Genomic DNA, 11,625 nt, shown 5'->3' with positions numbered 1-11,625 from the left:
AAAAAAAAAAAAAAAAAAAAACCAAAAAAAAAAACACACAAATTTTTTTTTTTTCTCACCAACTTGCAATCATTCCATCTGCACGTCGAAACACAAAAAAGGAGGTCGCCACCTTACCTCCGGAGGAGCCGATGGCCGCGACAAAGGAGCGATTGGACGATTTGGAAACTAACCTCGGTACGATGCAGGATTCACTAAAATGGGCAAACCTCACTTGTTAAAACTATAATGGGCCTCAAAAAACCCAAATGAAAGCCCATAAAAATGATAAAAAAACTGTAGACTACTGAGTAACAAACACAAGTGGAACGAAACGAACAACACAGTCTCCAACAACAATGTCTTTGAAACGCCATTGATGAGCCAAAAACCCTCTTTAAACCCTTTCTTCTCTCACCCAAAACCCTAAAAAAAATCCATCAAATCGCCGATGAAATCCATTTTTCGTACCATTTCTAGTCGCCGTCAATCCAGCCACCGGACCTTCGCCGATACGGCGGCGGAAGATGTCTACAAATTCGTTAGAGACAGAGGTCTCGACCACGCGGTTGAAAGAGAGAAGAATCTCAGACCGCTTCTCAGCATCAAAGACCTAATCAGATCGGAGCCAGCGAAATCAGTCCCGATCTCAGTTATCACCACTCAGAAAGATTCACTTCGAGTTCCTCTCCGTCCGATCGAGTTCATCCGAAGCTTCCCTTCCGTTTTCCAAGAGTCTCTCCCCGGAGGAATTGGTATTCATCCTCACATCAGCCTCACGCCGGAGATTCTAAACCTCGACGCCGATGAACAGTTGGTTTACGGAAGTGAGAGTTACAAGCAAGGTTTAGCTGATAGGCTTTTGAAACTGTTGATGATCAATAGGATTAACAAAATTCCATTGGAGCTTCTTGATTTGTTGAAATGGGATTTAGGTTTGCCTCAGGATTACGTTCAAACTATGGTACCTGAGTTCCCTGATTATTTTAGAGTTATCAAATCTAAGTTACGAGGATGTAGTGGTGAGCTAGAGCTTGTTTGTTGGAGCAATGACCATGCTGTATCTGTGTTGGAGAAGAAAGCTAGAACGGTAGGGAAAGGAGAGTACACGAAAGGATCGGCGATTGCTTTTCCGATGAAGTTTTCAAATGGTTTTGTGGTTGATAAGAAGATGAAGAAATGGATTGATGATTGGCAGAAACTGCCGTATATCTCTCCTTATGAGAATGCGCTTCATCTGTCGGCCACTAGCGATGAGTCTGACAAGTGGGCGGCTGCTGTTTTGCACGAAATCATGAACCTTTTTGTGTCCAAGAAGGCTGAGAAAGATGCTATTTTGCATCTTGGTGAGTTTATGGGATTGAGATCAAGGTTTAAGAGAGTTTTACATAACCATCCCGGTGTCTTTTACTTGTCGAGTAAGCTTAGGACTCACACTGTGGTTCTTAGAGATGGTTACAAGAGGGGGATGTTGATAGAGAGCAATGAACTGGTGACAAGCAGGAACCGTTACATGAAACTCATGAATACGGTTAAGAAAAATAACAAGGCAGTTTCTTCTTCCAGCAGCAAGAGAGAAGACAAGGGGAAAGTGGAAGGGGAAGTTTGTGACACTGATGCAAAGGCTGGGAATGATGATATTTCTGGTTCTGATGTCGAGGATGATCGTAAAGGAGAATTTGTTGGTGATGACGAGGATGATAGTGAAGATGATGAAGTGGATCAAAACCAGAGTCTGAACCGTGGTCGTAGAAATTCAAGTCCAAGAGCAGGTAGCAGGAGTTTTGGGAACTCAGGTTCAAGAGATAAGCCACAATCCAGGCGGAACAAGATCGGCTTAAAGACCGAGAAGAAGAGGAGTCGGATGTATTAAAGACTTTAAATTCATGTTTACTGGTGGCTGCTTTTTCAGCCGGTTTGTTTCTTCTCCTGTTTAGTAATCTCACTCTATAGCTTGTTCTTTTCATTCTTACTTCTCAGGGGAAATAAGAGTTTTTTTTATAAAGAGTGAGTTATATATTCCACGGTTATGCTTAGACCTTCAATCTGACTTTTCCAAGTGATATGGCAGACTCATGATATCAAGTAGTTGTATTACTCGTGTGGGATACTAGCAGTACTGATTCTCATTCATTAACAATATCAAAGTAATGTGTAACACTTCTCAGTGTCACTGGAACTAGAAGGATTGTAAAATGAAGAACAAATTCCAAATAAAGACTACACTTACCAATAAACTGCCGTGTAGTGTACATATCAAATTTAGACATTGTTATTTTTGACAAAAATTTCCCTCACAAGGCATATTAATTAAGAAGAACACGGCAACAAACACAGATAGCCACACATGTCTGGATAGTATGTGCAAGTATTCTTCTCACTTGCCTATGCAACTTTGTTTTGGAACTCAGATGTCTCATAGACTCGCGCAGTGTTGTCGACAGAGACCGAAACAATGTAGTCCGTGTTGGTCGAGACTGAGATGGCCTGGACAGCATCTTGGTGACCATGGTAGGTATGGACGCAGTTACCTAATAAGCTGTCCCAAATGCTCACTGTACCATCGGCGCAGCCAGTAGCTAAATACTTGGAGGATCCTATCCAAGTCAGGGATGTCACACCTTCCTGTAGTCAAAGAAAAAGAGAGGATTTGTTTTAGTTTCAATCTTTGTTTTGATTCTATCTCAGAGAAACTACCAGGTTCATACCGCGTGTTCGCAGATGAATCTGGGAGTGGAATGCTGCAGATCCCAGATTACAAGCTTTTTGTCCATTCCACCTGTTGCAGCCAAAGGGATGGTTGCGGAGCTTGGTGAAAACTTCGCACATTCAACTGAATCCGTGTGAGAAGTCAAAGAGCTCACAACCTGTTGGTTAGATTACTCACAAGTTAGTTAATATGTCAAATAGATATGAGAAGCACCCATTTAATCCAAGAAAAAGGTGGATCAAAGATGGCGTAAATAGAAAGTTTTCAAGAAATAACAGGTCTTAGTAGCACTTGCTAATTGAAATGATATATATTATAAACCAAATCGTGTGAAAAGATCCGTAAGAGCAATAAACTAAAGTACAAACCTTCCCGGTGACAATATTCACAATGTGAACTGAACCGTCTTTTGAGCCACTAATAGCGAGACTTGAGTTCGAGTTAATGTCTAAGCATGTCAACCCTTCTGTATGATACGGATGACCTACAAAAAAAAAATCAGAGGTTAGCGTTTCACACCAGTCATAAAAAGGAAAACATTTACTCTCACTTGTACAGTAGTAACATGTAAAAAACCAAAGGAGCGCTTGCCTTTAACAACATGAATGCTTTCGCAAGTTTTTGGGTTCCATACAATCAAACTTGCATCATCAGAGCCAGTACAAATTAGTTTACCTACAGTATCCACACACAGGCAAACAATATAATGAAAACAGGTAGACTCAACAAAACAATCCATAAAGCAAATTATTAGGTAGAAGCTTATGTATGATACCGTCAGGTGTGAAGTCACCGCAAGTGACATTTAGATTATGTCCGGAAAACATATTAAGATAAGCTCCTTTATCAGCATTCCACATCCATAGAGAACAATCTTCTGATCCAGCCAACACAACGTGTCCTCTCGGATGCCATCTCACCCACTGAAACAAAAAACCACACAGTAAGTAACTAGATTTGAACTCAGAATTAGATAATACAAAACCTTACTGTATCAAGCACAATATTTTTAATTTGATACCTCGATTCCACCACCTGGACCGTCCAAAACACATTTCAAATCCCCTGAAGAAGCATCAAAGATCTGAACAACACCATCTAATCCACCAGATGCAAGTAACTGTCCATCGTAGCTAAAAGCTAAACAAGAGACAGAGTCCTTGTGACCAAGAAGCTCAGCAGCCCAATCACCATTACCAATTTTCCAAAGAAAGCCTTTATCATCTCCACCTCCAGTTGCAACAAGCGTAGCATCTGTTGGGCTACAAGCCAATGCATAAAGCTCACCTGTCAAAGTAAAAAACTTTCTTAGTTTCATGAAAATTACAAAACAATTTTGAGAGGTAACAAACAGAGTAATAAAAACGTTACCTTTGTGACCGGTGAATGTGTGAACAGAGTCATCGTTCTCATCTGCAGCAGTTAAAAAAACAATTAAGAACCAATAAAAATAAAATTATATGAGATATTGAGGAAAAAGACAATTTTTACCAAATTGTTCGCCATCATCGTCCATATCATCATTATCATCTGCCTCAGGAAGATCTGATACGACAATAGAAGAGTCACAAACATACACTTATTATATACATAAATACAATAAAAGAAGATCACGATTGAAGAATTAAAGAAACAAAAAAAGAAGATACCTTGTTCGTCGACATCGTATTCACGGAGAACATCGGATTCACCAAGGAAAACATCTCCTTCATCATCTTCTTCTTCCCCTCCTGAATGATTCATATCTGTATTATTACTCATCTTCTTCTTCTTCTTCTCCTTCTCTCTCACTACATATATTTTTCACAGTCACCACGAAGAATCAATGAAGACGGCAGGGATGGAGCCTGGAGGGTAGTGACATGTCACGACGATGTAACGCGACGACACAAAGTACAAAACCCTTCTTTTTTTTTTCCCAACAAAAACCCTATTACCAAACGACGTCGTTATACATCTCTTTTGCACATTTGAAATACATTTTCGTTTATGGTCTTGAACTTTATTTTATTTTATTTGTTTTTTCAACATTAACTCCTATAAATTTTTTTAAAATAATATTTCTACTTAATTAACCCCTACAGATTTTCCTAAAATAACATTTCTACTTAACTTAATTAATAAAACTATATTAATCGATCAAATTAATTTACGCTTATTGTCATACATAGCATGACACCATCATATCAGGATTAAATGCTCAAAACTTATTTTAATACATATTTATGATAGTTGAGTATAAATCGAAAGACTTTGAGAAACAAAAGAGTACATTCTCAATTATAATTATGACGAAGATAACGTTCATAAACATGATAACCCAAATAGTTAATATCAAATTTTAGCAAATATTTAACTTTGTAAGCAAGAAATATATTTATTTATGTATATATCTCCTTTAGAAACTGAATATTATTATACAATATTCTTACCAACTCAACATCAACATACGTTAGCATGACATTTTAGTATAAGTAAATAAACTAATTATTACTAATTGACGAGAATTAAATGGGATATTCCATAACTCACTACAAAATTCTTTGCATTAATTCTTAATTGTCATATTTTTAAAGATATTTGCTTGATATCATATTATTTGCTTTCTAAATAATATGATATCACACATAAATCTATCATGAAGAATGTACTATATAAATAATATGTCAGCCAATGAAAGAAAATGACCTAATCATATGAAGCTTTATCTTTTCATTAGCAAACCAATCTTTAAGACTACCGTGGTTGAGCAAATCAATAAGAATTTGAAAGGTAAGTAATAGTGACTTAGTTTTTATAAGGTACGGATATGCAGGTAACTAATCTTAATCCTCCAAGATTTTTTATATGGTCGTCTTTAATAACAATAACCAGTTTCTTATTTTTTTTTTAAAGGATTGAAGCGTGTTAATAGAAGAAATCTATCAGGAAGGGAAGTGTTACGCTCTACTACTTCAAGTAAGGATCAAATAAATATAGTTATCAGTAAAGTCATCGTTCATATGCTATATGTAGCAACAAAGCAAACATGAGTCATACTACTTATTTTCTGGATTATTCAGGCTCAAAGGACAATTAAATCATCACAAACTTACCAAACATGCGCGGTAGACATGCTTCAACTCCAGTTATGCACCTCATGGGAGCCAAACATTAGTTTTTATATTTTTTTACAATTTTGACCAATAAAGGCTCAAGACATGTTTTAAAACATGCAACAATGTTTATTTTTTACTAGGAAACCCTTTTGTTTCATATCCGGATGCACTATAGTGTCCATCATAACAAGGTAATTGTAACCTTTTGTTTCACATTTTTACATCCCTATAAATTAATGATTCATGTGATATTAATATATTACATACTTATGCGGTATATATTTAAATCCTATGATCATAGGTCAAGCTGATGAAACTATGGAAAAAACCTACTATGGCAATAACAACAAGATTAGAAAATCATTGATTCGGTGGAGAGAAAAGAATATGATTCCTAGCTATGTTTGAGGCAAGCTTCAAGAAAGCATCGTTCGAGCGAGAACCTAGCCAAACCAGCTATAATTTCTAACTAAACTGAGATGTTAATTTAATTATTTCCCAACTGTAAAAGCGATACAAACTTGGAGAATGGGAAGAAAAGTTCACCGGATTAAACTCCTCATCAGTTTGAAGAGAGACCGGAAAAACAGAGGCTGGAGGAGGAGATATATTGACTTAGTATGCTGGTCTATATTATTATTGTAACCGTTACTTGTGAGATTTTTTAATTATTTATGTTTCTAAAAAAACCTATATTAATTTACTGTCCAATACCACAAACTACATCTTTACATATAAATAAAATGTTCACTATTTTGTTTAAACAGTTACAATAATAGTAAAGACACATAAATATATATATATATTAACATTTTTAAGTATTTGTTGTTCTAACATTTATGTTATAATTATTTACAAAGTTAATCCTTAAATAATTACACAAAAAAAACAAAATTAATTAGATTCCTAAAATATCTCTAACAATTTGGTTTATAGAGTTTGTTGACAAAAAAAAAGTTGGTTTATAATTTCTTAAAACAATGTTTATATTTATATATATAATATCTTTTTTATAAAATCATTAAAAACTCTAAGATTCAATAATAACTATATTGTTTGATACGAAATAATTAATTTTTTAATGATTACTACTATGCTAATAAATTAATGTGAGAATAATTATTTCACGGGTTAAATATAAAAAAATAGAGTATTTATAATAGAACAATTCTTGGTGAACCCAAAAAAAGTTCTTAATAATATAATTTAACCCACAGTATACCGCACAATAACTTTACAAATATAATTTTTTCACGGGTTAAATCTAAAAACACTAAAAACTTACAGATTAAATTTAAAAACAAAAAAAATTTTAAAACTAATAATGTAAGAATATTTTTTTTACGGGTTAAGTCTAAAAAACTGTAACCATAAAAAATTTGATATGGTAAAAATGTAATATTATCATAAATAAAACTAAATAATTGTCATTTCGTTTCGTGTCTATATATCGCTGGTCAAATTTTAGAACTAACAATCAAAATATAATTATACAATCTTAAACACTAAACAAAAAAAAATATTTAACAAACAAATATATTTTAAATTTTAGTTTTTTGTTATAAAATATTGGCCGGCGGTGTACCACAAGTTAAAATTTAGTTGTTCTTTAACAAAATCAACAAATGCTATAGATTATAGAATTTTCTTCTTCTAAGCACAAAATCAAGATATGCTAGATTCATTTTCATTATAATAAAAACGAAACTTACGGGTAAAAAAACCTACCTATTTTGTAAAAATTTTTTATTGTTCAATAATTATATTTTTAAAACGTTTGTTTGTTTGTCCTTTTTTACCTAGGACCAGATAACTCAACAGCGTGCAAATTGTAAGTAGAATCAAGGATCCAATCAGAGTTAGGATTAGGACTCATATCAATCTCTTCCCTCAAAATCTCAACCTTTTGCCATTCGTCCCATTTCTCTGCAAGACCATCTCCTTCAAGCATCCTTACAACTTCAGACATCTTTGGTCTTTCCATTGGTGATCCTTGCGTGCAAAGCAACGCCACTTGTATCACCTGTTCCAGCTCTCTCTCCTCGTAGTTTGTTTGAAGATCTGGATCCACCAACATCTCAAGTTTCTTCTCCTTCAACAGCCCTTTCACCTAAAGCAAACAAAACCAAGTGTTTATTAGATTTCACTTTCAGTAGTTTTGTTAACATCACACTGAAGTTTTATGTTATTATTATTACCCAGTCAAGCAACATGACGTCGTCGTCGTTTGCTAGGCGAGCAAGATCGAAAGCTCTTTGTCCTGTGATAAGTTCTAGAAGCATGATGCCGTAACCGAAAACGTCGGTTTTCTCTGAAGATTTTCCGGTAGAGAGATATTCTGGAGCAATGTGACCGATTGTGCCACGGACGGCTGTTGTGACGTGAGTATCTTTGTAGTCCATTAGCTTTGCCAGCCCGAAATCTCCAACAACCGCTTCGAACTCCTCGTCTAAGAGGATGTTTGCTGCTTTTACATCACGGTGAATGATTTTTGGATCGCAGTGATCATGTAGGTATGACAAACCACGAGCTGAGCCTAACGCGATTCTCTTCCGTGTTGGCCAATCCAGCGGAGGCTGTGACGGTGGCCTCTCTGTATCATTTGTGTAACCAAAGTTATGTTGCCATAATGAAATAGATTCTCTTCAAAGATGAAATAAACTGAGAGTTTTACTTACCTCTGAGACATGAAGCAACGCTTCCGTTGGCCATGTAAGGATAGACGAGCAATCTCTCGGTCGGTGTCATACAGAAACCTCGTAATCTCAAGAGGTTTCGATGAACTGCCATACTTATCATCTCTACTTCTGTCTGAAACTGGAGCTCTCCACCTGGAGTTCGTTCTTCCTTCAGTCTCTTGACAGCAACAAGAGTTCCGTCTGCCAAACGTCCCTTGTAGACTTTACCGAACCCACCTCTGCCCAGAATGTTCTTGTTACTAAACCCATCGCTTGCCACTTGTAGCTCCCGCAAAGAAAACCTCTTGAGTTGTCCCAGATGAACCTCTGGATCTTCCTCGGCTGCATAGAGATTTTACTCAAGTAAGTTTGTAGCTCAAAAAACAATGTCTCTTCTATTGATTTTCATAAACAGTTGTTCCAATTGTTTATGGTAAAGCAAATTGCTAACAATTGTTCAAATCAAATAAGTGAACAGAATCTTGTGCAAATAATAAAACTCACCAGGCACGTCGAAGAAAATATCTAGTGGCTTTCTTCGTCGCCACCAAGCAAAGGCTATTGCAGGAGCAGCAAACAGCAAAGCTGCACCTGCAGCAACTCCACCAGCTATTGCTCCAGTTATACCGTACCCACCTGAAATCAGATTAGACGCATCAAGAAGCTAAAACAATATCAACTCGTTTATTGGCAGGATAGTTACATGAGAAACGGATAGATAGATAAGGAAAGTTTCATCTTCTGTATGTTAACTGAAAAGGAGCGACTTACTTGGGGTAGAAACTGGTGGAGGTGGAATAAAAGGTGGCGGAGGAGAAAACGGGGGAGATCCAGGACATGGGTGACTTGTAACAGGTCCACATAGGTCTAAGTTATTAGCAAAACTGCACAAGGAAATGAGAATCTCAGTTGCCAATAAGTTCAGTCATTGGCACAATAACTGATATAACTGGAAAAAGATAGAAATATAACCTGATGGGTGTGAAGAGTGAGAAGGAGCCGTTGTCAGGAACCGAACCAGAGAGCCGGTTATTCGATAGATCTCTGTGATACATCCATCAAGGTTAAGTGAATTAACTCAAAAGAGGGAGAATGGAGTAGACATAAGTGAAAGTTGATGAGAGAACTCACAACACTTGAAGGGTAGTGATATTGGTCAGTGACATGGGAATTGACCCTGTTAGACTGTTGTTGTTAAGCCGGCTATTCTTGCATGCAAAATTTTCATCAAAGAGTCAAAAATTGGGACCTCGGTGAAGATGTAACAAGACTGTAACTGAGCAGGTAAAGCAAAAATATACTCACAGAAACCTCAGCTTTGAAAGCTTCCCCAAGGACTCAGGGATGGGACCAGTGAAGCTGTTCAAGTAAAGATCCAGGCTCACTAAGTTTGTCAGATTTCCAAGATTACTAGGAATCGGGCCAGTTATGTTGTTACTATAAAGCTCCCTGTAAGAAAAGTAATAAAGTTCTTAAAAGGATTTGGATTACGAAAGGTATCTTGAGTGCATCATCTGATATCAGATCTTGGATTAGTTATGTTAAAACATCATGCTTAAGTGCAACTTACAAATACTGCAAATTCTTGAGCACACCAAGCTCCGGAACTAAATGGCCAGACAACTCTGCATTTCCCAAATCACTGCAGTTGACAAAAAAATTAAAAAATGTTAGGAACCACATTGAGTTACAAAGTTAACGAGAGAGATTTGTAGGAAGCTTTTACACTCTAATGACGCTGTTCTCATTGTTGCAAGTGACGTGAAACCAAGTGCAAGGATTCACAAGCGTAGGATCCCAGCTCTGCAAGACATTGTTCGGATCAACTAGAGTGACCCTCAAAGTATGCAAGGCATCACCTGTAACAAGAACCACAAATCCATGTTTTGAGTAACAACAATTGATGAAAAATTGGATCAACACTATCAATCTTAAGCTGTATATAGATAGTTTCCAGACCCACCACAAACAATATAAGCTTCCAACACATCTCAAATAAAGATCAAATACCCAGCTTTTCAACCAAAAGAACAAACCTTTTCAATTTACAAAGTTGATATGAAAAAAGAAGAAATTTGGTGTAAGTGATCTGAAAAAGGATAGCCAAACAGTGGATTTACAGTAAAATGGCCACTAAATCTAAAATATAACAAAAACATCTTCCCAAAATAGAAAACAAATGAACAAAAAGAGTTCCAGAACATACAAAGAACTTGTATAACCATAGCAAGTCTAAACACAAAAACATAAATCAACAAAAAGCATTTTACAATTCAAAAAATGCAGACACTAAAAATAGCGATTCAAATCCCCTCAAAATAACAAAAGAATCGAGAAACGAGTGAAGAAGCTGAGGATTGAGTAACCACCACAAACCTTCTAAATTAGCAGAAGCAAGCCACAGTGGTAAGATGAGTGAAAGTAAGATAAACACCACACAAGTCATCTTCATTTCGAAACAACAATGCTAATTTTTCAAATCGTGGTGTTTTTAATCTCATCAGATCCAAGACCGAGAAACCCTAACTAACCTCTGAAAAAAAATTCTCACCATTAACACTTTAGAGAGACGACCTCAACACACACAAAGAGAAAAAAAAATCCCATTTTTATCGAAACCCATTTAGCAGTTAACAAACATTAGAGCAAAAAAAAAAAAAATCAAGAATCCTAATTCTCCGGCGTTCTCGTCGTCGTCTTTTCTCAATCAGACTCTACACTCTCTCTCTCTCTTACTGAAAAAACAAAAGTTGAATAAGAGAGAAAAAAAATTATAATTTTTTTTTTAAAGAAGAAAAAAAAAATCAAACGTGAAGTAATAATAACAAAAGAGCTTTATGAGAAAAAATGTTAGTAAGCCGCAACTACAACAAGCCTGCCAGAGAAACTATGATTAGTGTTGTTCCTTCTTTCTTCTTTTTTTTTTTCTTCTTCTTCTTATAATAAGTATATATAATTTTTGAATAAATTAATAATTTTTTTTTTTTTGGTCATTTATATAAAGTATTTTAAATGAGATCTCTCAACAGGCAAAGTTAATTAATTTATGCAAGTCTGAAGTAGGAGGAAGACGAGGAATGCACAAAAGCTGACCAGAACGGTGCTGCCCGTTCGTTCTGACCGTATTTTTTTGGCAGTCTGCAAAAAAAAAAAAAAAAAA

At 35.9% G+C, this 11,625-nt stretch overlaps 3 protein-coding genes across 3 annotated transcripts; 1 reads left to right on the top strand and 2 right to left on the bottom strand.

The window, feature by feature from the left end:
- LOC104701845 (protein ROOT PRIMORDIUM DEFECTIVE 1-like) lies at positions 298-2,008 on the top strand. The gene has a single exon (XM_010417594.2). The coding sequence runs from the start codon at positions 431-433 to the stop codon at positions 1,850-1,852; it is 1,422 nt and encodes a 473-aa protein (XP_010415896.1). The 5' UTR covers positions 298-430; the 3' UTR covers positions 1,853-2,008.
- LOC104701844 (angio-associated migratory cell protein) lies at positions 2,168-4,582 on the bottom strand. Its single transcript, XM_010417593.2, has 9 exons — positions 4,339-4,582; positions 4,181-4,234; positions 4,061-4,102; positions 3,711-3,976; positions 3,465-3,612; positions 3,281-3,364; positions 3,058-3,173; positions 2,688-2,846; positions 2,168-2,604 (listed from the first exon to the last, which is right to left on the bottom strand). Exons 1-9 carry the CDS (start codon positions 4,448-4,450, stop codon positions 2,365-2,367), a joined length of 1,221 nt encoding a protein of 406 aa, XP_010415895.1. The 5' UTR covers positions 4,451-4,582; the 3' UTR covers positions 2,168-2,364.
- On the bottom strand, positions 7,519-11,433 carry LOC104701843 (somatic embryogenesis receptor kinase 1). The gene is made up of 11 exons (XM_010417592.2): positions 10,842-11,433; positions 10,192-10,324; positions 10,036-10,107; positions 9,771-9,914; positions 9,597-9,668; positions 9,438-9,509; positions 9,237-9,349; positions 8,970-9,101; positions 8,466-8,807; positions 7,986-8,380; positions 7,519-7,897 (listed from the first exon to the last, which is right to left on the bottom strand). Exons 1-11 carry the CDS (start codon positions 10,915-10,917, stop codon positions 7,583-7,585), a joined length of 1,866 nt encoding a protein of 621 aa, XP_010415894.1. The 5' UTR covers positions 10,918-11,433; the 3' UTR covers positions 7,519-7,582.

The sequence above is a fragment of the Camelina sativa genome, chromosome 7, assembly GCF_000633955.1.
Source record: "Camelina sativa cultivar DH55 chromosome 7, Cs, whole genome shotgun sequence".
Taxonomy (NCBI): Eukaryota; Viridiplantae; Streptophyta; class Magnoliopsida; order Brassicales; family Brassicaceae; genus Camelina; species Camelina sativa.
The sequence above is the reverse complement of the archived record's forward strand: the minus strand, read 5'-3'. Positions and strand labels throughout refer to the sequence as shown.

Bases quoted from the DNA above. Each gene is read 5' to 3' on its own strand.
- LOC104701845 (XM_010417594.2), top strand. From the start codon at position 431: ATGAAATCCATTTTTCGTACCATTTCTAGTCGCCGTCAATCCAGCCAC.
- LOC104701844 (XM_010417593.2), bottom strand. From the start codon at position 4,450: ATGAGTAATAATACAGATATGAATCATTCAGGAGGGGAAGAAGAAGAT. The intron at 3,613-3,710 runs GTATCAAATTAA...TTTTTGTTTCAG, and splicing joins GTCCAGGTGGTGGAATCGAG to TGGGTGAGATGGCATCCGAG. The intron at 3,174-3,280 runs GCAAGCGCTCCT...TTTTTTTTGTAG, and splicing joins AAGCATTCATGTTGTTAAAG to GTCATCCGTATCATACAGAA.
- LOC104701843 (XM_010417592.2), bottom strand. From the start codon at position 10,917: ATGAAGATGACTTGTGTGGTGTTTATCTTACTTTCACTCATCTTACCA. The intron at 9,915-10,035 runs GTAAGTTGCACT...CTTTTCTTACAG, and splicing joins CTCAAGAATTTGCAGTATTT to GGAGCTTTATAGTAACAACA. The intron at 8,808-8,969 runs GTGAGTTTTATT...ATCTCTATGCAG, and splicing joins TATTTTCTTCGACGTGCCTG to CCGAGGAAGATCCAGAGGTT.